The sequence below is a fragment of the Ascaphus truei genome, unplaced genomic scaffold (assembly GCF_040206685.1).
Source record: "Ascaphus truei isolate aAscTru1 unplaced genomic scaffold, aAscTru1.hap1 HAP1_SCAFFOLD_3244, whole genome shotgun sequence".
Taxonomy (NCBI): domain Eukaryota; kingdom Metazoa; phylum Chordata; class Amphibia; order Anura; family Ascaphidae; genus Ascaphus; species Ascaphus truei.
In genome coordinates, this window is record NW_027456229.1 from 1 (window position 1) to 23,206 (window position 23,206).

Below are 23,206 nucleotides of genomic sequence, written 5' to 3' on the forward strand. Positions count from 1 at the left end.
ACTCCTGGCTGTGTCACTGTGTCACCCTGCGGGGGGAGGACATCTTTAATGCTCCCGGATCCGTGGCGCTCCTCTGGAGGTGAAATATGAGACCGAAGACTTGCGTGAGACCCAGAACGCGTGCGCCCCCCTCACCCTGTCCTTCATTCTGCGCTACGGCCGCTGCGGTGACATCGTCAAACAGATCGTACGGAGACACGTAATACGTCAGGCTCAGCGCGTGCCCTTTGGGGAGGGGAGAGAGGGGGGGAGGGAAGAGAGGGGGGGGGGGGGAGAGAGGGGAGAGAGGGGGGGTTAGGTGACCGTTAACCCCTTCACTCCCAGCGACTCCACAATTAGCATTAGAAGGGGATTTACCTCCGCTCCGCGGGGTCAGGAGCCCGACCGCGCCGTGCAGGATTCTGTCCAGGGTCCCGGCATTGGTCGCCTGCCTAGGAGAGACCCAAATACAGCGCGCGTCACCCAACGCAGCGCGCGTCACCCAACGTAGCGCCCGTCACCCAACGCAGCGCCCGTCACCCAACGCAGCGCGCGTCACCCAACGCAGCGCGCGTCACCCAACGCAGCGGCCGTCACCCAACGCAGCGCCCGTCCCCCAACGCAGCGCCCGTCACCCAACGCAGCGCCCGTCCCCCAACGCAGCGCGCGTCACCCAACGCAGCGCCCGTCACCCAACGCAGCGCCCGTCCCCCAACGCAGCGCCCGTCACCCAACGCAGCGCCCGTCCCCCAACGCAGCGCCCGCCCCCCCAACGCAGCGCCCGTCACCCAACGCAGCGCGCGTCACCCAACGCAGCGCCCGTCCCCCAACGCAGCGCCCGTCACCCAACGCAGCGCCCGCCCACGCAGCACCCGTCACCCAACGCAGCGCCCGCCCCCCAACGCAGCGCCCGCCCCCCAACGCAGCGCGCGTCACCCAACGCAACACCCGTCACCCAACGCAGCGCCCGTCACCCAACGCAGCGCCCGTCCCCCAACGCAGCGCCCGTCACCCACGCAGCGCCCGTCACCCAACGCAGCGCCCGTCCCCCAACGCAGCGCCCGCCCCCAACGCAGCGCCCGTCACCCAACGCAGCGCCCGCCCCCCAACAGAGCGCCCGTCACCCAACGCAGCGCGCGTCACCCAACGCAACACCCGTCACCCAACGCAGCGCCCGTCACCCAACGCAGCGCCCGTCCCCCAACGCAGCGCCCGTCACCCAACGCAGCGCCCGTCACCCATCGCAGCGCCCGCCCCCCAACGCAGCGCCCGTCACCCAACGCAGCGCCCGTCACCCAACGCAGCGCCCGTCACCCAACACAGCGCCCGTCACCCAACGCAGCGCCCGTCACCCAACGCAGCGCCCGTCACCCAACGCAGCGCCCGTCACCCAAATACAGCGCGCGTCACCCAACGCAGCGCCCGTCACCCAAATACAGCGCGCGTCACCCAACGCAGCGCCCGTCCCCCAACGCAGCGCCCGTCACCCAACGCAGCGCCCGTCCCCCAACGCAGCGCCCGCCCCCCAACGCAGCGCCCGTCACCCAACGCAGCGCCCGCCCCCCAACGCAGCGCCCGTCACCCAAATAAAGCGCTCGTCACCCAACGCAGCGCCCGTCACCCAACGCAGCGCCCGCCACCCAACGCAACGCCCGTCACCCAACGCAGCGCCCGTCACCCAACGCAGCGCCCGTCACCCAACGCAGCGCCCGTCACCCAAATACAGCGCGCGTCACCCAACGCAGCGCCCGTCACCCAACGCAGCGCCCGTCACCCAACGCAGCGCCCGTCACCCAACGCAGCGCCCGTCCCCAACGCAGCGCCCGTCACCCAAATACAGCGCGCGTCACCCAACGCAGCGCCCGTCACCAAATACAGCGCGCGTCACCCAACGCAGCGCCCGTCACCCAAATACAGCGCGCGTCACCCAACGCAGCGCCCGTCACCCAACGCAGCGCCCGTCACCCAACGCAGCGCCCGTCCCCCAACGCAGCGCCCGTCACCCAAATACAGCGCCCGTCACCCAACGCAGCGCCCGTCCCCCAACGCAGCGCCCGTCACCCAACGCAGCGCCCGTCACCCAACGCAGCGCCCGTCCCCCAACGCAGCGCCCGCCCCCCAACGCAGCGCCCGTCACCCAACGCAGCGCGCGTCACCCAACGCAGCGCCCGTCCCCAACGCAGCGCCCGTCACCCAACGCAGCGCCCGCCCACGCAGCACCCGTCACCCAACGCAGCGCCCGCCCCCCAACGCAGCGCCCCGCCCCCAACGCAGCGCGCGTCACCCAACGCAGCACCCGTCACCCAACGCAGCGCCCGTCACCCAACGCAGCGCCCGTCCCCCAACGCAGCGCCCGTCACCCAACGCAGCGCCGTCCCCCAACGCAGCGCCCGTCACCCAACGCAGCGCCCGTCACCCAACGCAGCGCCCGTCCCCCAACGCAGCGCCCGCCCCCAACGCAGCGCCCGTCACCCAACGCAGCGCGCGTCACCCAACGCAGCGCCCGTCCCCCAACGCAGCGCCCGTCACCCAACGCAGCGCCCGCCCACGCAAGCACCCGTCACCCAACGCAGCGCCCGCCCCCCAACGCAGCGCCCGCCCCCCAACGCAGCGCGCGTCACCCAACGCAGCACCCGTCACCCAACGCAGCGCCCGTCACCCAACGCAGCGCCCGTCCCCCAACGCAGCGCCCGTCACCCAACGCAGCGCCCGTCACCCAACGCAGCGCCCGTCACCCAACGCAGCGCCCGTCACCCAACGCAACGCCCGTCACCCAACGCAGCGCCCGTCACCCAACGCAGCGCCCGTCACCCAACGCAGCGCCCGTCACCCAAATACAGCGCGCGTCACCCAACGCAGCGCCCGTCACCCAAATACAGCGCGCGTCACCCAACGCAGCGCCCGTCACCCAAAGACAGCGCCCGTCACCCAACGCAGCGCCCGTCACCCAACGCAGCGCCCGTCACCCAACGCAGCGCCCGTCACCCAACGCAGCGCCCGTCCCCCAACGCAGCGCCCGTCACCCAACGCAGCGCCCGTCCCCCAACGCAGCGCGCGTCACCCAACGCAGCGCCCGTCACCCAACGCAGCGCCCGTCACCCAACGCAGCGCCCGTCCCCCAACGCAGCGCCCGCCCCCAACGCAGCGCCCGTCACCCAACGCAGCGCCCGTCACCCAACGCAGCGCCCGTCACCCAACGCAGCGCCCGTCACCCAACGCAGCGCCCGTCACCCAACGCAGCGCCCGTCACCCAACGCAGCGCCCGTCACCCAACGCAGCGCCCGTCCCCCAACGCAGCGCCCGTCCCCCAACGCAGCGTCCGTCACCCAACGCAGCGCCCGTCACCCAACGCAGCGCCCGTCCCCCAACGCAGCGCCCGTCACCCCAACGCAGCGCCCGTCACCCAACGCAGCGCCCGTCACCCAACGCAGCGCCCGTCACCCAACGCAGCGCCCGTCACCCAACGCAGCGCCCGTCACCCAACGCAGCGCCCGTCACCCAACGCAGCGCCCGTCACCCAACGCAGCGCCCGTCACCCAACGCAGCGCCCGTCACCCAACGCAGCGCCCGTCACCCAAAGCAGCGCCCGTCACCCAACGCAGCGCCCGTCACCCAACGCAGCGCCCGTCACCCAACGCAGCGCCCGTCACCCAACGCAGCGCCCGCCCCCCAAAGACAGCGCGCGTCACCCAACGCAGCGCCCGTCACCCAACGCACCGCCCGTCACCCAACGCAGCGCCCGTCCCCCAACGCAGCGCCTGTCCCCCAAATACAGCACCCGTCACCCAACGCAGCGCCCGCCCCCCAACGCAGCACCCACCAACGCAGCGCCCGCCCCCCAACGCAGCGCCCGACCCTCTCCCGATGCATCGCCCGACCCTCTCCCGACGCAGCGCCCGACCCTCTCCCGACGCAGCGCCCGACCCTCTCCCGACGCATCGCCCGACGCAGCGCCCGACCCTCTCCCGACGCATCGCCCGACCCTCTCCGACGCATCGCCCGGCCCTCTCCCGACGCATCGCCCGGCCCTCTCCCGACGCAGCGCCCCACCCCCCGACGCAGCACACCCGCCCCCAACGCATCGCCCGACCCCCCCGACGCATCGCCCGACCCTCCCCCGACGCAGCGCCCCACCCCCCCGACGCAGCACCCGCCCCAGCACCCGCCCCCCAACGCAGCGACCGCCCACCCCCCGACGCAGCGACCGTCCTCCCCAACGCAGCGATCGTCCCCCAAATACAGCACCCATCACCCAACGCAGCGACCGCCCCCAATATGTGATATCAGGGCCCCCCCCTCCGTACCAGTACATGGCCGCCATCTTAGTGAGATCCAGCTCCAGAGACTGGAGAGCCAGGTACATCTTGGTCTTCAGTTTGCTGTGGAGAGCAGCGGTTACTGAGCGGTTACTGAGCGGTTACTGAGCGGTTACTGAGCGGTTACACGGCTGAGCGGTTACTGAGCGGTTACTGAGCGGTTACTGAGCGGTTACTGAGCGGTTACACGGCTGAGCGGTTACTGAGCGGTTACACGGCTGAGCGGTTACTGAGTGGTTACTGAGCGGTTACACGGCTGAGCGGTTACTGAGCGGTTTACTGAGCGGTTACTGAGCGGTTACTGAGCGGTTACACGGCTGAGCGGTTACTGAGCGGTTACTGAGCGGTTACTGAGCGGTTACTGAGCGGTTACACGGCTGAGCGGTTACTGAGCGGTTACACGGCTGAGCGGTTACTGAGCGGTTACACGGCTGAGCGGTTACTGAGCGGTTACTGAGCGGTTACTGAGCGGTTACTGAGCGGTTACTGAGCGGTTACTGAGCGGTTACTGAGCGGTTACTGAGCGGTTACACGGCTGAGCGGTTACTGAGCGGTTACTGAGCGGTTACTGAGCGGTTACTGAGCGGTTACACGGCTGAGCGGTTACTGAGCGGTTACTGAGCGGTTACTGAGCGGTTACACGGCTGAGCGGTTACTGAGCGGTTACTGAGCGGTTACTGAGCGGTTACTGAGCGGTTACACGGCTGAGCGATTACTGAGCGGTTACTGAGCGGTTACTGAGCGGTTACACGGCTGAGCGGTTACTGAGCGGTTACTGAGCGGTTACACGGCTGAGCGGTTACTGAGCGGTTACTGAGCGGTTACTGAGCGGTTACTGAGCGGTTACACGGCTGAGCGGTTACTGAGCGGTTACTGGCGGTTACTGAGCGGTTACACGCTGAGCGGTTACTGAGCGGTTACTGAGCGGTTACTGAGCGGTTCTGAGCGGTTACACGGCTGAGCGATTACTGAGCGTACTGAGCGGTTACTGAGCGGTTACACGGCTGAGCGGGTTACTGAGCGGTTACTGAGCGGGTACTGAGCGGTTACTGAGCGGGTTACACGGCTGAGCGGTACTGAGCGGTTACTGAGCGGTTACACGGCTGAGCGGTTACTAAGTGGTTACTGAGCGGTTACACGGCTGAGCGGTTCTTTAAAGGGACAGTACCCCGTGCTGTTCACCCCAGCTGTGGCTGCATGCACCCCCCCACCATAGAGATCAGGGCACCACGTATAGATATATTACTAGGCGGACACGATGAACCCTGTTGCCGTCCAGCGTGGTTCCAACCCCCCTTCCCCTCCCTACCCCCCCCTTCCCCCCTCTACCCCCCCTTCCCCTCCTCTACCCCCCCCTTCCCTCCTCTAACCCCCCTTCCCTCCTCTACCCCCCCTCCCCTCCCTCTCTACCCGGCCCTTCCCCGACCTCAGCCCCCCTTCCTCCTCTCCCCCCTTCCCTCCTCTACCCCCCCTACCCTCCTCTACCCCCCCTACCCCCTCTACCCCCCTTCCCTCCTCTACCCCCTTCCCCCTCCCTCCCTCCCCTCCTCTACCCCCTTCCCCCCCTTCCCCTCCTCTACCCCCCCTTCCCTCTCTCCCCCCTTTCCCTCCTCTCCCCCCTTGCCCTCCTCTCCCCCCTTGCCCTCCTCTACCCCCCTTTACCCCCCCTTCCCCTCCTCTACCCCCCTTCCTCTCTACCCCCCCCTCCTCTACCCCCCCTTCCCCTCCTCTACCCCCCCTTCCCCTCCTCTCCCCTCCTTCCCCTCCTCTACCCCCCTTCCCCTCCTCTTCCCCCCTTCCCCTCCTCTACCCCCCCTTCCCTCCTCTCCCCCCCTTTCCCTCCTCTCCCCCCCTTGCCCTCCTCTCCCCCCCTTCCCTCCTCTACCCCCCTCCCCTCCTCTACCCCCTTCCCCTCCTCTACCCCCCTTCCCCTCCTCTCCCCCCCTTCCCCTCTCTCTCTCCTTCCCTCTCTCCTCCTTCCCTCCTCTCCCTCCTCTACCCCCCCTTCCCCTCCTCTACCCCCCCTTCCCCTCCTCTACCCCCCTTCCCCTCCTCTACCCCCCTTCCCCTCCTCTCCCCCCCCTTCCCCTCCTCTACCCCCCTTCCCCTCCTCTTCCCCCCTTCCCCTCCTCTACCCCCCCTTCCCCTCCTCTACCCCCCCCTTCCCCTCCTCTACCCCCTTCCCCTCCTCTACCCCCCCCTTCCCCTCCTCTACCCCCCTTCCCCTCCTCTACCCCCCCTTCCCCTCCTCTACCCCCCTTCCCCTCCTCTACCCCCCTTCCCTCCTCTACCCCCTTCCCCTCCCCTCCTCCCCCCTTCCCCTCCCCCTCCTCCCCTTCCCCTCCTCCCCTTCCCCTCCTCTCCCCCCCCTTCCCCTCCTCTCCCCCCCCCTTCCCCTCCTCTCCCCCCCCTTCCCCTCCTCCCCCCCCTTCCCCTCCTCTCCCCCCCCTTCCCCTCCTCTCCCCCCCCTTCCCCTCCTCTCCCCCCCTTCCCCTCCTCTCCCCCCCCTTCCCCTCCTCTCCCCCCTTCCCCTCCTCTCCCCCCCCTCCTCTCCTCTCCCCCCCCCTTCCCCTCCTCTCCCCCCCTTCCCCTCCTCCCCCCCCCTTCCCCTCCTCCCCCCCCCTTCCCCTCCTCTCCCCCCCCCTTCCCCTCCTCTCCCCCCCCTTCCCCTCCTCTCCCCCCTTCCCCTCCTCTCCCCCCCCTTTCCCTCCTCTCCCCCCCCTTTCCCTCCTCTCCCCCTCCTTCCCCTCCTCTCCCTCTCTCCCCCCCCCCGGTGTGTGTCCCCCCCACTCACTTATCCCCCGGCAGCTTGTAGAGGTTCACCAGGCCCTTGAGGTGCTGAGAGAAAGCCTCGAAGTTCTTCTCCCTGCGAGAAGAGGAGGAAACGCCCGCACATTGACGGAGCGGCAGGCTGAGCGTCTGATAACCCTTCCCCCCAGGTGCCTGATTCCCAGGGATACCCTTGGGGACCGTGGGACCGATCTACTAAGCGTGTAACAGAAGAACATCGCTAAGTGGATGTATAGGCCTAGATTGCAGAGGGCTGGAACTGCCGTGTTACACCATCCTATTAAATCCCCAGGGTTTACAGCAATACCCCTTATCCTTAAAACCCCATACCCTATAAAACCCTAGCCTTAACCCCATAAAACCACTAGCCTTAACCCCATACCCTATAAAACCCTAACATGAACCCATACCCTATAAACCCCTAGCCTTAACCCTATAAATCCCTAACATTAACCCCATACCCTATAAACCCCTAACATTAACCCCATACCCTATAAACCCCTAACATTAAACCCATACCCTATAAACCCCTAACATTAACCCCATACCCTATTAAACCCCTAGCCTTAACCCCATACACTATTAAACCCTAACATTAACCCCATACCCTATAAAACCCTAACATTAACCCCATACCCTATAAACCCCTAACATTAACCCCATACACTATTAAACCCTAACATTAACTTCTAACCCTTAAAACCCTAACCCTTAACCTAAACCCCCTTACCCTACCCACCAACCTAAGGCAGAAACAGCCGGGGGCCCTGGGCAGCTAAATGGCCGCGGCTAACCGTCCCATCCCGCACTACAAATCCCCCTGCATCCCCGCGCTCCCCACCCCCGCCCCCTAGCACGAGTACCCGGGAGCTGCCACTGCACAGGGTCCCCCCCCCCCGAGTCAGGCGCATGAGGACAGCCTGGGGGCGGTGCAAGGTGAGGGGCTGTCAGGGGGGGGCTCGGAATGTCCTCGGGACGTGTCACAAGGTCGCAGTGACCTCAAGGCAGCTCGCCGCGACCTCAGGGCAGCTCGCCGCGACCTCAGGGCAGCTCGCCGCGACCTCAGGGCAGCTCGCCGCGACCTCAGGGCAGCTCACCTTAACTGCTGCACCAACTCAGGACAAAGCTGCAGGGACAGAGAAGGGAAAAGGTTCAGTGTATCTTGGCTGTACGTGACGAGTGTATACAGTTCCGGCAACTGCGCCGGCTATATACTGCGCCGGCTATATACTGCACCGGCTATATACTGCACCGGCTATATACTGCACCGGCTATATACTGCACCGGCTATATACAGTTCCGGCAACTGCGCCGGCTATATACTGCACCGGCTATATACAGTACCGGCTATATACAGCGACAGGTATATACTGCACCGGCTATATACTGCACCGGCTATATACAGTACCGGCTACATACAGCGACAGGTATATACAGAGACAGGTATATACTGTACCGGCTATATACAGCGACAGGTATATACTGCACACGGGGGGGGGGACACAGGGGGGACACAGGAGGGAGAGGGGGGACATGGGGGGAGGGGAGGACACAGGGGGGAGGGGGAGACATGGGGGGACACAGGGGGAGGGGGGGACACACGGGGGGACACAGGGGGAGGGGGGGACACAGGGGGTGAAGGGGGGACACAGGGGGAGGGGGGGACACGGGGGGTGAAGGGGGGACACAGGGGGAGGGGGGGACACACGGGGGGGAGGGACAGGGGCTTCTCATCGTCCATCTCATTCTGCGTTCCCGTCCCAAGTCCCCCCCCCAGGGGAACGTGCTGGTTAACCCTTTGTGATGCGCCCGCCTGACCCAGAGGGGGCCCCCACACTCACCATGGGGGGTTCTCCGTGGTGCGCCACCTTGACGTCGGACAGCAGCCCCGCCGGGTCCAGCTGGACCTCCACGTAGAACATGTCCGAGGTGATGTAACAGTCGGTGCCACTGGGACTCAGGTGGGACCCCAAACTGCAGCGCGGACAGAGAGAAGGGGAGACCCTGAGATCGCCCCGTCCCAGCCCGTTCCTACCCGCTGCGCGGCATGTGTCCGGTCACGGAGAGCGGGCCTGGGACTGACTGAGCCCCCTGTGCTGCAGCGCGGACAGAGAGAAGGGGAGACCCTGAGATCGCCCCGTCCCAGCCCGTTCCTACCCGCTGCGCGGCATGTGTCCGGTCACGGAGAGCGGGCCTGGGACTGACTGAGCCCCCTGTGCTGCAGCGCGGACAGAGAGAAGGAGAGACCCTGAGATCGCCCCGTCCCAGCCCGTTTCTACCCGCTGCGCGGCATGTGTCCGGTCACGGAGAGCGGGCCTGGGACTGACTGAGCCCCCTGTGCTGCAGCGCGGACAGAGAGAAGGAGACCCTGAGATCGCCCCGTCCCAGCCCGTTCCTACCCGCTGCGCGGCATGTGTCCGGTCACGGAGAGCGGGCCTGGGACTGACTGAGCCCCCTGTGCTGCAGCGCGGACAGAGAGAAGGGGAGACCCTGAGATCGCCCCGTCCCAGCCCGTTTCTACCCGCTGCGCGGCATGTGTCCGGTCACGGAGAGCGGGCCTGGGACTGACTGAGCCCCCTGTGCTGCAGCGCGGACAGAGAGAAGGGGAGACCCTGAGATCGCCCCGTCCCAGCCCGTTCCTACCCGCTGCGTGGCATGTGTCCGGTCATGGAGAGCGGGCCTGGGACTGACTGAGCCCCCTGTGCTGCAGCGCGGACAGAGAGAAGGGGAGACCCTGAGATCGCCCCGTCCCAGCCCGTTCCTACCCGCTGCGCGGCATGTGTCCGGTCACGGAGAGCGGGCCTGGGACTGACTGAGCCCCCTGTGCTGCAGCGCGGACAGAGAGAAGGAGAGACCCTGAGATCGCCCCGTCCCAGCCCGTTTCTACCCGCTGCGCGGCATGTGTCCGGTCACGGAGAGCGGGCCTGGGACTGACTGAGCCCCCTGTGCTGCAGCGCGGACAGAGAGAAGGGGAGACCCTGAGATCGCCCCGTCCCAGCCCGTTCCTACCCGCTGCGCGGCATGTGTCCGGTCACGGAGAGCGGGCCTGGGACTGACTGAGCCCCTGTGCTGCAGCGCGGACAGAGAGAAGGGGAGACCCTGAGATCGCCCCGTCCCAGCCCGTTTCTACCCGCTGCGCGGCATGTGTCCGGTCACGGAGAGCGGGCCTGGGACTGACTGAGCCCCCTGTGCTGCAGCGCGGACAGAGAGAAGGGGAGACCCTGAGATCGCCCCGTCCCAGCCCGTTTCTACCCGCTGCGCGGCATGTGTCCGGTCACGGAGAGCGGGCCTGGGACTGACTGAGCCCCCTGTGCTGCAGCGCGGACAGAGAGAAGGGGAGACCCTGAGATCGCCCCGTCCCAGCCCGTTTCTACCCGCTGCGCGGCATGTGTCCGGTCACGGAGAGCGGGCCTGGGACTGACTGAGCCCCCTGTGCTGCAGCGCGGACAGAGAGAAGGGGAGACCCTGAGATCGCCCCGTCCCAGCCCGTTTCTACCCGCTGCGCGGCATGTGTCCGGTCACGGAGAGCGGGCCTGGGACTGACTGAGCCCCCTGTGCTGCAGCGCGGACAGAGAGAAGGGGAGACCCTGAGATCGCCCCGTCCCAGCCCGTTTCTACCCGCTGCGCGGCATGTGTCCGGTCACGGAGAGCGGGCCTGGGACTGACTGAGCCCCCTGTGCAGCAGCGCGGACAGAGAGAAGGAGAGACCCTGAGATCGCCCTGTCCCAGCCCGTTTCTACCCGCTGCGCGGCATGTGTCCGGTCACGGAGAGCGGGCCTGGGACTGACTGAGCCCCCTGTGCTGCAGCGCGGACAGAGAGAAGGGGAGACCCTGAGATCGCTCCGTCCCAGCCCGTTTCTACCCGCTGCGCGGCATGTGTCCGGTCACGGAGAGCGGGCCTGGGACTGACTGAGCCCCCTGTGCTGCAGCGCGGACAGAGAGAAGGAGAGACCCTGAGATCGCCCCGTCCCAGCCCGTTTCTACCCGCTGCGCGGCATGTGTCCGGTCACGGAGAGCGGGCCTGGGACTGACTGAGCCCCTGTGCTGCAGCGCGGACAGAGAGAAGGGGAGACCCTGAGATCGCCCCGTCCCAGCCCGTTCCTACCCGCTGCGCGGCATGTGTCCGGTCACGGAGAGCGGGCCTGGGACTGACTGAGCCCCTGTGCTGCAGCGCGGACAGAGAGAAGGGGAGACCCTGAGATCGCCCCGTCCCAGCCCGTTCCTACCCGCTGCGCGGCATGTGTCCGGTCACGGAGAGCGGGCCTGGGACTGACTGAGCCCCCTGTGCTGCAGCGCGGACAGAGAGAAGGGGAGACCCTGAGATCGCCCCGTCCCAGCCCGTTCCTACCCGCTGCGCGGCATGTGTCCGGTCACGGAGAGCGGGCCTGGGACTGACTGAGCCCCCTGTGCTGCAGCGGGGACAGAGAGAAGGGGAGACCCTGAGATCGCCCCGTCCCAGCCCGTTTCTACCCGCTGCGCGGCATGTGTCCGGTCACGGAGAGCGGGCCTGGGACTGACTGAGCCCCCTGTGCTGCAGCGCGGACAGAGAGAAGGGGAGACCCTGAGATCGCCCCGTCCCAGCCCGTTCCTACCCGCTGCGCGGCATGTGTCCGGTCACGGAGAGCGGGCCTGGGACTGACTGAGCCCCCTGTGCTGCAGCGCGGACAGAGAGAAGGGGAGACCCTGAGATCGCCCCGTCCCAGCCCGTTCCTACCCGCTGCGCGGCATGTGTCCGGTCACGGAGAGCGGGCCTGGGACTGACTGAGCCCCCTGTGCTGCAGCGCGGACAGAGAGAAGGGGAGACCCTGAGATCGCCCCGTCCCAGCCCGTTCCTACCCGCTGCGCGGCATGTGTCCGGTCACGGAGAGCGGGCCTGGGACTGACTGAGCCCCCTGTGCTGCAGCGCGGACAGAGAGAAGGGGAGACCCTGAGATCGCCCCGTCCCAGCCCGTTCCTACCCGCTGCGCGGCATGTGTCCGGTCACGGAGAGCGGGCCTGGGACTGACTGAGCCCCCTGTGCTGCAGCGCGGACAGAGAGAAGGGGAGACCCTGAGATCGCCCCGTCCCAGCCCGTTCCTACCCGCTGCGCGGCATGTGTCCGGTCACGGAGAGCGGGCCTGGGACTGACTGAGCCCCCTGTGCTGCAGCGCGGACAGAGAGAAGGGGAGACCCTGAGATCGCCCCGTCCCAGCCCGTTCCTACCCGCTGCGCGGCATGTGTCCGGTCACGGAGAGCGGGCCTGGGACTGACTGAGCCCCCTGTGCTGCAGCGCGGACAGAGAGAAGGGGAGACCCTGAGATCGCCCCGTCCCAGCCCGTTCCTACCCGCTGCGCGGCATGTGTCCGGTCACGGAGAGCGGGCCTGGGACTGACTGAGCCCCCTGTGCTGCAGCGCGGACAGAGAGAAGGGGAGACCCTGAGATCGCCCCGTCCCAGCCCGTTCCTACCCGCTGCGCGGCATGTGTCCGGTCACGGAGAGCGGGCCTGGGACTGACTGAGCCCCCTGTGCTGCAGCGCGGACAGAGAGAAGGGGAGACCCTGAGATCGCCCCGTCCCAGCCCGTTCCTACCCGCTGCGCGGCATGTGTCCGGTCACGGAGAGCGGGCCTGGGACTGACTGAGCCCCCTGTGCTGCAGCGCGGACAGAGAGAAGGGGAGACCCTGAGATCGCCCCGTCCCAGCCCGTTCCTACCCGCTGCGCGGCATGTGTCCGGTCACGGAGAGCGGGCCTGGGACTGACTGAGCCCCCTGTGCTGCAGCGCGGACAGAGAGAAGGAGAGACCCTGAGATCGCCCCGTCCCAGCCCGTTTCTACCCGCTGCGCGGCATGTGTCCGGTCACGGAGAGCGGGCCTGGGACTCACTGAGCCCCCTGTGCTGCAGCGCGGACAGAGAGAAGGAGAGACCCTGAGATCGCCCCGTCCCAGCCCGTTCCTACCCCGCTGCGCGGCATGTGTCCGGTCACGGAGAGCGGGCCTGGGACTGACTGAGCCCCCTGTGCTGCAGCGGGGACAGAGAGAAGGGGAGACCCTGAGATCGCCCCGTCCCAGCCCGTTTCTACCCGCTGCGCGGCATGTGTCCGGTCACGGAGAGCGGGCCTGGGACTGACTGAGCCCCCTGTGCTGCAGCGCGGACAGAGAGAAGGGGAGACCCTGAGATCGCCCCGTCCCAGCCCGTTTCTACCCGCTGCGCGGCATGTGTCCGGTCACGGAGAGCGGGCCTGGGACTGACTGAGCCCCCTGTGCTGCAGCGCGGACAGAGAGAAGGAGAGACCCTGAGATCGCCCCGTCCCAGCCCGTTTCTACCCGCTGCGCGGCATGTGTCCGGTCACGGAGAGCGGGCCTGGGACTGACTGAGCCCCCTGTGCTGCAGCGCGGACAGAGAGAAGGGGAGACCCTGAGATCGCCCCGTCGCAGCCCGTTCCTACCCGCTGCGCGGCATGTGTCCGGTCACGGAGAGCGGGCCTGGGACTGACTGAGCCCCCTGTGCTGCAGCGCGGACAGAGAGAAGGGAGACCCTGAGATCGCCCCGTCCCAGCCCGTTTCTACCCGCTGCGCGGCATGTGTCCGGTCACGGAGAGCGGGCCTGGGACTGACTGAGCCCCCTGTGCTGCAGCGCGGACAGAGAGAAGGAGAGACCCTGAGATCGCCCCGTCCCAGCCCGTTTCTACCCGCTGCGCGGCATGTGTCCGGTTACGGAGAGCGGGCCTGGGACTGACTGAGCCCCCTGTGCTGCAGCGGGGACAGAGAGAAGGGGAGACCCTGAGATCGCCCCGTCCCAGCCCGTTCCTACCCGCTGCGCGGCATGTGTCCGGTCACGGAGAGCGGGCCTGGGACTGACTGAGCCCCTGTGCTGCAGCGCGGACAGAGAGAAGGAGAGACCCTGAGATCGCCCCGTCCCAGCCCGTTCCTACCCGCTGCGCGGCATGTGTCCGGTCACGGAGAGCGGGCCTGGGACTGACTGAGCCCCTGTGCTGAAGCAGGGACTGACTGAGCCCCTGTGCTGAAGCAGGGACAGAGAGAAGGGGAGACCCTGAGATCGCCCCGTCCCAGCCCGTTCCTACCCGCTGCGCGGCATGTGTCCGGTCACGGAGAGCGGGCCTGGGACTGACTGAGCCCCCTGTGCTGCAGTGCGGACAGAGAGAAGGGGAGACCCTGAGATCGCCCCGTCCCAGCCCGTTTCTACCCGCTGCGCGGCATGTGTCCGGTCACGGAGAGCGGGCCTGGGACTGACTGAGCCCCCTGTGCTGCAGCGCGGACAGAGAGAAGGGGAGACCCTGAGATCGCCCCGTCCCAGCCCGTTTCTACCCGCTGCGCGGCATGTGTCCGGTCACGGAGAGCGGGCCTGGGACTGACTGAGCCCCTGTGCTGAAGCAGGACTGACTGAGCCCCTGTGCTGAAGCAGGGACAGAGAGAAGGGGAGACCCTGAGATCGCCCCGTCCCAGCCCGTTTCTACCCGCTGCGCGGCATGTGTCCGGTCACGGAGAGCGGGCCTGGGACTGACTGAGCCCCCTGTGCTGCAGCGCGGCCAGAGAGAAGGGGAGACCCTGAGATCGCCCCGTCCCAGCCCGTTCCTACCCGCTGCGCGGCATGTGTCCGGTCACGGAGAGCGGGCCTGGGACTGACTGAGCCCCCTGTGCTGCAGCGGGACAGAGAGAAGGGGAGACCCTGAGATCGCCCCGTCCCAGCCCGTTTCTACCCGCTGCGCGGCATGTGTCCGGTCACGGAGAGCGGGCCTGGGACTGACTGAGCCCCCTGTGCTGCAGCGCGGACAGAGAGAAGGGGAGACCCTGAGATCGCCCCGTCCCAGCCCGTTTCTACCCGCTGCGCGGCATGTGTCCGGTCACGGAGAGCGGGCCTGGGACTGACTGAGCCCCCTGTGCTGCAGCGGGGACAGAGAGAAGGAGAGACCCTGAGATCGCCCCGTCCCAGCCCGTTCCTACCCGCTGCGCGGCATGTGTCCGGTCACGGAGAGCGGGCCTGGGACAGACTGAGCCCCCTGTGCTGCAGCGCGGACAGAGAGAAGGGAGACCCTGAGATCGCCCCGTCCCAGCCCGTTTCTACCCGCTGCGCGGCATGTGTCCGGTCACGGAGAGCGGGCCTGGGACTGACTGAGCCCCTGTGCTGCAGCGCGGACAGAGAGAAGGAGAGACCCTGAGATCGCCCCGTCCCAGCCCGTTCCTACCCGCTGCGCGGCATGTGTCCGGTCACGGAGAGCGGGCCTGGGACTGACTGAGCCCCCTGTGCTGCAGCGCGGACAGAGAGAAGGAGAGACCCTGAGATCGCCCCGTCCCAGCCCGTTCCTACCCGCTGCGCGGCATGTGTCCGGTCACGGAGAGCGGGCCTGGGACTGACTGAGCCCCCTGTGCTGCAGCGGGGACAGAGAGAAGGAGAGACCCTGAGATCGCCCCGTCCCAGCCCGTTTCTACCCGCTGCGCGGCATGTGTCCGGTCACGGAGAGCGGGCCTGGGACTGACTGAGCCCCCTGTGCTGCAGCGCGGACAGAGAGAAGGGGAGACCCTGAGATCGCCCCGTCCCAGCCCGTTTCTACCCGCTGCGCGGCATGTGTCCGGTCACGGAGAGCGGGCCTGGGACTGACTGAGCCCCCTGTGCTGCAGCGCGGACAGAGAGAAGGGGAGACCCTGAGATCGCCCCGTCCCAGCCCGTTTCTACCCGCTGCGCGGCATGTGTCCGGTCACGGAGAGCGGGCCTGGGACTGACTGAGCCCCCTGTGCTGCAGCGCGGACAGAGAGAAGGAGAGACCCTGAGATCGCCCCGTCCCAGCCCGTTTCTACCCGCTGCGCGGCATGTGTCCGGTCACGGAGAGCGGGCCTGGGACTGACTGAGCCCCCTGTGCTGCAGCGCGGACAGAGAGAAGGGGAGACCCTGAGATCGCCCCGTCCCAGCCCGTTCCTACCCGCTGCGCGGCATGTGTCCGGTCACGGAGAGCGGGCCTGGGACTGACTGAGCCCCCTGTGCTGCAGCGCGGACAGAGAGAAGGGGAGACCCTGAGATCGCCCCGTCCCAGCCCGTTTCTACCCGCTGCGCGGCATGTGTCCGGTCACGGAGAGCGGGCCTGGGACTGACTGAGCCCCCTGTGCTGCAGCGCGGACAGAGAGAAGGAGAGACCCTGAGATCGCCCCGTCCCAGCCCGTTTCTACCCGCTGCGCGGCATGTGTCCGGTTACGGAGAGCGGGCCTGGGACTGACTGAGCCCCCTGTGCTGCAGCGCGGACAGAGAGAAGGGGAGACCCTGAGATCGCCCCGTCCCAGCCCGTTCCTACCCGCTGCGCGGCATGTGTCCGGTCACGGAGAGCGGGCCTGGGACTGACTGAGCCCCTGTGCTGCAGCGCGGACAGAGAGAAGGAGAGACCCTGAGATCGCCCCGTCCCAGCCCGTTCCTACCCGCTGCGCGGCATGTGTCCGGTCACGGAGAGCGGGCCTGGGACTGACTGAGCCCCTGTGCTGAAGCAGGGACTGACTGAGCCCCTGTGCTGAAGCAGGGACAGAGAGAAGGGGAGACCCTGAGATCGCCCCGTCCCAGCCCGTTTCTACCCGCTGCGCGGCATGTGTCCGGTCACGGAGAGCGGGCCTGGGACTGACTGAGCCCCCTGTGCTGCAGCGCGGACAGAGAGAAGGGGAGACCCTGAGATCGCCCCGTCCCAGCCCGTTTCTACCCGCTGCGCGGCATGTGTCCGGTCACGGAGAGCGGGCCTGGGACTGACTGAGCCCCCTGTGCTGCAGCGCGGACAGAGAGAAGGGGAGACCCTGAGATCGCCCCGTCCCAGCCCGTTTCTACCCGCTGCGCGGCATGTGTCCGGTCACGGAGAGCGGGCCTGGGACTGACTGAGCCCCCTGTGCTGCAGCGGGGACAGAGAGAAGGAGAGACCCTGAGATCGCCCCGTCCCAGCCCGTTTCTACCCGCTGCGCGGCATGTGTCCGGTCACGGAGAGCGGGCCTGGGACTGACTGAGCCCCCTGTGCTGCAGCGCGGACAGAGAGAAGGGGAGACCCTGAGATCGCCCCGTCCCAGCCCGTTTCTACCCGCTGCGCGGCATGTGTCCGGTCACGGAGAGCGGGCCTGGGACTGACTGAGCCCCCTGTGCTGCAGCGCGGACAGAGAGAAGGGGAGACCCTGAGATCGCCCCGTCCCAGCCCGTTTCTACCCGCTGCGCGGCATGTGTCCGGTCACGGAGAGCGGGCCTGGGACTGACTGAGCCCCCTGTGCTGCAGCGCGGACAGAGAGAAGGGGAGACCCTGAGATCGCCCCGTCCCAGCCCGTTTCTACCCCGCTGCGCGGCATGTGTCCGGTCACGGAGAGCGGGCCTGGGACTGACTGAGCCCCCTGTGCTGCAGCGCGGACAGAGAGAAGGGGAGACCCTGAGATCGCCCCGTCCCAGCCCGTTTCTACCCGCTGCGCGGCATGTGTCCGGTCACGGAGAGCGGGCCTGGGACTGACTGAGCCCCCTGTGCTGCAGCGCGGACAGAGAGAAGGAGAGACCCTGAGATCGCCCCGTCCCAGCCCGTTTCTACCCGCTGCGCGGCATGTGTCCGGTCACGGAGAGCGGGCCTGGGACTGACTGAGCCCCCTGTGCTGCAGCGCGGACAGAGAGAAGGAGAGACCCTGAGATCGCCCCGTCCCAGCCCGTTTCTACCCGCTGCGCGGCATGTGTCCGGTCACGGAGAGCGGGCCTGGGACTGACTGAGCCCCCTGTGCTGCAGCGCGGACAGAGAGAAGGGGAGACCCTGAGATCGCCCCGTCCCAGCCCGTTCCTACCCGCTGCGCGGCATGTGTCCGGTCACGGAGAGCGGGCCTGGGACTGACTGAGCCCCCTGTGCTGCAGCGCGGACAGAGAGAAGGGGAGACCCTGAGATCGCCCCGTCCCAGCCCGTTCTACCCGCTGCGCGGCATGTGTCCGGTCACGGAGAGCGGGCCTGGGACTGACTGAGCCCCCTGTGCTGCAGCGCGGACAGAGAGAAGGGGAGACCCTGAGATCGCCCCGTCCCAGCCCGTTCCTACCCGCTGCGCGGCATGTGTCCGGTCACGGAGAGCGGGCCTGGGACTGACTGAGCCCCCTGTGCTGCAGCGCGGACAGAGAGAAGGGGAGACCCTGAGATCGCCCCGTCCCAGCCCGTTTCTACCCGCTGCGCGGCATGTGTCCGGTCACGGAGAGCGGGCCTGGGACTGACTGAGCCCCCTGTGCTGCAGCGCGGACAGAGAGAAGGGGAGACCCTGAGATCGCCCCGTCCCAGCCCGTTTCTACCCGCTGCGCGGCATGTGTCCGGTCACGGAGAGCGGGCCTGGGACTGACTGAGCCCCCTGTGCTGCAGCGCGGACAGAGAGAAGGGGAGACCCTGAGATCGCCCCGTCCCAGCCCGTTCCTACCCGCTGCGCGGCATGTGTCCGGTCACGGAGAGCGGGCCTGGGACTGACTGAGACCCCTGTGCTGCAGCGCGGACAGAGAGAAGGGGAGACCCTGAGATCGCCCCGTCCCAGCCCGTTTCTACCCGCTGCGCGGCATGTGTCCCGTCACGGAGAGCCTGGGACTGACTGAGCCCCCTGTGCTGCAGCGCGGACAGAGAGAAGGGGAGACCCTGAGATCGCCCCGTCCCAGCCCGTTCCTACCCGCTGCGCGGCATGTGTCCGGTCACGGAGAGCGGGCCTGGGACTGACTGAGCCCCCTGTGCTGCAGCGCGGACAGAGAGAAGGAGAGACCCTGAGATCGCCCCGTCCCAGCCCGTTTCTACCCGCTGCGCGGCATGTGTCCGGTCACGGAGAGCGGGCCTGGGACTGACTGAGCCCCCTGTGCTGCAGCGGGGACAGAGAGAAGGGGAGACCCTGAGATCGCCCCGTCCCAGCCCGTTTCTACCCGCTGCGCGGCATGTGTCCGGTCACGGAGAGCGGGCCTGGGACTGACTGAGCCCCCTGTGCTGCAGCGCGGACAGAGAGAAGGGGAGACCCTGAGATCGCCCCGTCCCAGCCCGTTTCTACCCGCTGCGCGGCATGTGTCCGGTCACGGAGAGCGGGCCTGGGACTGACTGAGCCCCCTGTGCTGCAGTGCGGACAGAGAGAAGGGGAGACCCTGAGATCGCCCCGTCCCAGCCCGTTTCTACCCGCTGCGCGGCATGTGTCCGGTCACGGAGAGCGGGCCTGGGACTGACTGAGCCCCCTGTGCTGCAGCGCGGACAGAGAGAAGGGGAGACCCTGAGATCGCCCCGTCCCAGCCCGTTTCTACCCGCTGCGCGGCATGTGTCCGGTCACGGAGAGCGGGCCTGGGACTGACTGAGCCCCCTGTGCTGCAGCGCGGACAGAGAGAAGGGGAGACCCTGAGATCGCCCCGTCCCAGCCCGTTCCTACCCGCTGCGCGGCATGTGTCCGGTCACGGAGAGCGGGCCTGGGACTGACTGAGCCCCCTGTGCTGCAGCGCGGACAGAGAGAAGGGGAGACCCTGAGATCGCCCCGTCCCAGCCCGTTTCTACCCGCTGCGCGGCATGTGTCCGGTCACGGAGAGCGGGCCTGGGACTGACTGAGCCCCCTGTGCTGCAGCGCGGACAGAGAGAAGGGGAGACCCTGAGATCGCCCCGTCCCAGCCCGTTTCTACCCGCTGCGCGGCATGTGTCCGGTCACGGAGAGCGGGCCTGGGACTGACTGAGCCCCCTGTGCTGCAGCGCGGACAGAGAGAAGGGGAGACCCTGAGATCGCCCCGTCCCAGCCCGTTCCTACCCCGCTGCGCGGCATGTGTCCGGTCACGGAGAGCGGGCCTGGGACTGACTGAGCCCCCTGTGCTGCAGCGCGGACAGAGAGAAGGGGAGACCCTGAGATCGCCCCGTCCCAGCCCGTTTCTACCCGCTGCGCGGCATGTGTCCGGTCACGGAGAGCGGGCCTGGGACTGACTGAGCCCCCTGTGCTGCAGCGCGGACAGAGAGAAGGGGAGACCCTGAGATCGCCCCGTCCCAGCCCGTTCCTACCCGCTGCGCGGCATGTGTCCGGTCACGGAGAGCGGGCCTGGGACTGACTGAGCCCCCTGTGCTGCAGCGCGGACAGAGAGAAGGGGAGACCCTGAGATCGCCCCGTCCCAGCCCGTTTCTACCCGCTGCGCGGCATGTGTCCGGTCACGGAGAGCGGGCCTGGGACTGACTGAGCCCCCTGTGCTGCAGCGCGGACAGAGAGAAGGGGAGACCCTGAGATCGCCCCGTCCCAGCCCGTTTCTACCCGCTGCGCGGCATGTGTCCGGTCACGGAGAGCGGGCCTGGGACTGACTGAGCCCCCTGTGCTGCAGCGCGGACAGAGAGAAGGGGAGACCCTGAGATCGCCCCGTCCCAGCCCGTTCTACCCGCTGCGCGGCATGTGTCCGGTCACGGAGAGCGGGCCTGGGACTGACTGAGCCCCCTGTGCTGCAGCGCGGACAGAGAGAAGGGGAGACCCTGAGATCGCCCCGTCCCAGCCCGTTTCTACCCGCTGCGCGGCATGTGTCCGGTCACGGAGAGCGGGCCTGGGACTGACTGAGCCCCCTGTGCTGCAGCGCGGACAGAGAGAAGGGGAGACCCTGAGATCGCCCCGTCCCAGCCCGTTCCTACCCCGCTGCGCGGCATGTGTCCGGTCACGGAGAGCGGGCCTGGGACTGACTGAGCCCCCTGTGCTGCAGCGCGGACAGAGAGAAGGGGAGACCCTGAGATCGCCCCGTCCCAGCCCTGTTCCTACCCGCTGCGCGGCATGTGTCCGGTCACGGAGAGCGGGCCTGGGACTGACTGAGCCCCCTGTGCTGCAGCGCGGACAGAGAGAAGGGGAGACCCTGAGATCGCCCCGTCCCAGCCCGTTCCTACCCCGCTGCGCGGCATGTGTCCGGTCACGGAGAGCGGGCCTGGGACTGACTGAGCCCCCTGTGCTGCAGCGCGGACAGAGAGAAGGGGAGACCCTGAGATCGCCCCGTCCCAGCCCGTTCCTACCCGCTGCGCGGCATGTGTCCGGTCACGGAGAGCGGGCCTGGGACTGACTGAGCCCCCTGTGCTGCAGCGCGGACAGAGAGAAGGAGAGACCCTGAGATCGCCCCGTCCCAGCCCGTTCCTACCCGCTGCGCGGCATGTGTCCGGTCACGGAGAGCGGGCCTGGGACTGACTGAGCCCCCTGTGCTGCAGCGCGGACAGAGAGAAGGGGAGACCCTGAGATCGCCCCGTCCCAGCCCGTTTCTACCCGCTGCGCGGCATGTGTCCGGTCACGGAGAGCGGGCCTGGGACTGACTGAGCCCCCTGTGCTGCAGCGCGGACAGAGAGAAGGGGAGACCCTGAGATCGCCCCGTCCCAGCCCGTTTCTACCCGCTGCGCGGCATGTGTCCGGTCACGGAGAGCGGGCCTGGGACTGACTGAGCCCCCTGTGCTGCAGCGCGGACAGAGAGAAGGGGAGACCCTGAGATCGCCCCGTCCCAGCCCGTTTCTACCCGCTGCGCGGCATGTGTCCGGTCACGGAGAGCGGGCCTGGGACTGACTGAGCCCCCTGTGCTGCAGCGCGGACAGAGAGAAGGGGAGACCCTGAGATCGCCCCGTCCCAGCCCGTTTCTACCCGCTGCGCGGAATGTGTCCGGTCACGGAGAGCGGGCCTGGGACTGACTGAGCCCCCTGTGCTGCAGCGCGGACAGAGAGAAGGGGAGACCCTGAGATCGCCCCGTCCCAGCCCGTTCCTACCCGCTGCGCGGCATGTGTCCGGTCACGGAGAGCGGGCCTGGGACTGACTGAGCCCCCTGTGCTGCAGCGCGGACAGAGAGAAGGGGAGACCCTGAGATCGCCCCGTCCCAGCCCGTTCCTACCCGCTGCGCGGCATGTGTCCGGTCACGGAGAGCGGGCCTGGGACTGACTGAGCCCCCTGTGCTGCAGCGCGGACAGAGAGAAGGGGAGACCCTGAGATCGCCCCGTCCCAGCCCGTTTCTACCCGCTGCGCGGCATGTGTCCGGTCACGGAGAGCGGGCCTGGGACTGACTGAGCCCCCTGTGCTGCAGCGCGGCCAGAGAGAAGGAGAGACCCTGAGATCGCCCCGTCCCAGCCCGTTCCTACCCGCTGCGCGGCATGTGTCCGGTCACGGAGAGCGGGCCTGGGACTGACTGAGCCCCCTGTGCTGCAGCGCGGACAGAGAGAAGGGGAGACCCTGAGATCGCCCCGTCCCAGCCCGTTCCTACCCGCTGCGCGGCATGTGTCCGGTCACGGAGAGCGGGCCTGGGACTGACTGAGCCCCCTGTGCTGCAGCGCGGACAGAGAGAAGGGGAGACCCTGAGATCGCCCCGTCCCAGCCCGTTCCTACCCGCTGCGCGGCATGTGTCCGGTCACGGAGAGCGGGCCTGGGACTGACTGAGCCCCCTGTGCTGCAGCGCGGACAGAGAGAAGGGGAGACCCTGAGATCGCCCCGTCCCAGCCCGTTCCTACCCGCTGCGCGGCATGTGTCCGGTCACGGAGAGCGGGCCTGGGACTGACTGAGCCCCCTGTGCTGCAGCGCGGACAGAGAGAAGGGGAGACCCTGAGATCGCCCCGTCCCAGCCCGTTTCTACCCGCTGCGCGGCATGTGTCCGGTCACGGAGAGCGGGCCTGGGACTGACTGAGCCCCCTGTGCTGCAGCGCGGCCAGAGAGAAGGGGAGACCCTGAGATCGCCCCGTCCCAGCCCGTTTCTACCCGCTGCGCGGCATGTGTCCGGTCACGGAGAGCGGGCCTGGGACTGACTGAGCCCCCTGTGCTGAAGCAGGGACTGACTGAGACCCCTGTGCTGAAGCAGGGACTGATTGAGACCCCTGTGCTGAAGCAGGGACTGATTGAGACCCCTGTGCTGAAGCAGGGACTGATTGAGACCCCTGTGCTGAAGCTGGGACTGATTGAGACCCCTGTGCTGAAGCTGGGACTGTCTGAGCCCCCTGTGCTGAAGCAGGGACTGATTGAGACCCCTGTGCTGAAGCTGGGACTGACTGAGCCCCCTGTGCTGAAGCAGGGACTGATTGAGACCCCTGTGCTGAAGCAGGGCCTGATTGAGCCCCCTGTGCTGCAGCAGGGATATCCTGGACACCTGACCTGTTGGTGGCCCTTGAGGAGTGGAGTTGCCCACCCCCTGTCATAGCCCCACTGCCTTTAGCACAACTCCCAGAATCCTCTG

At 67.9% G+C, this 23,206-nt stretch overlaps 1 protein-coding gene across 1 annotated transcript; it reads right to left on the reverse strand.

The window, feature by feature from the left end:
* Positions 1–25: 25 nt before the first annotated feature.
* LOC142483382 (mediator of RNA polymerase II transcription subunit 1-like) lies at positions 26–9,109 on the reverse strand (the record flags this gene model as incomplete). The annotated part of the gene is made up of 6 exons (XM_075583461.1): positions 8,927–9,109; positions 8,183–8,211; positions 7,090–7,161; positions 4,284–4,358; positions 358–431; positions 26–225 (listed from the first exon to the last, which is right to left on the reverse strand). Coding segments are annotated over exons 1-6 (531 nt in total), but the record flags the coding sequence as incomplete, so codon positions are not given.
* Between the last annotated feature and the right edge of the window lie 14,097 nt (positions 9,110–23,206).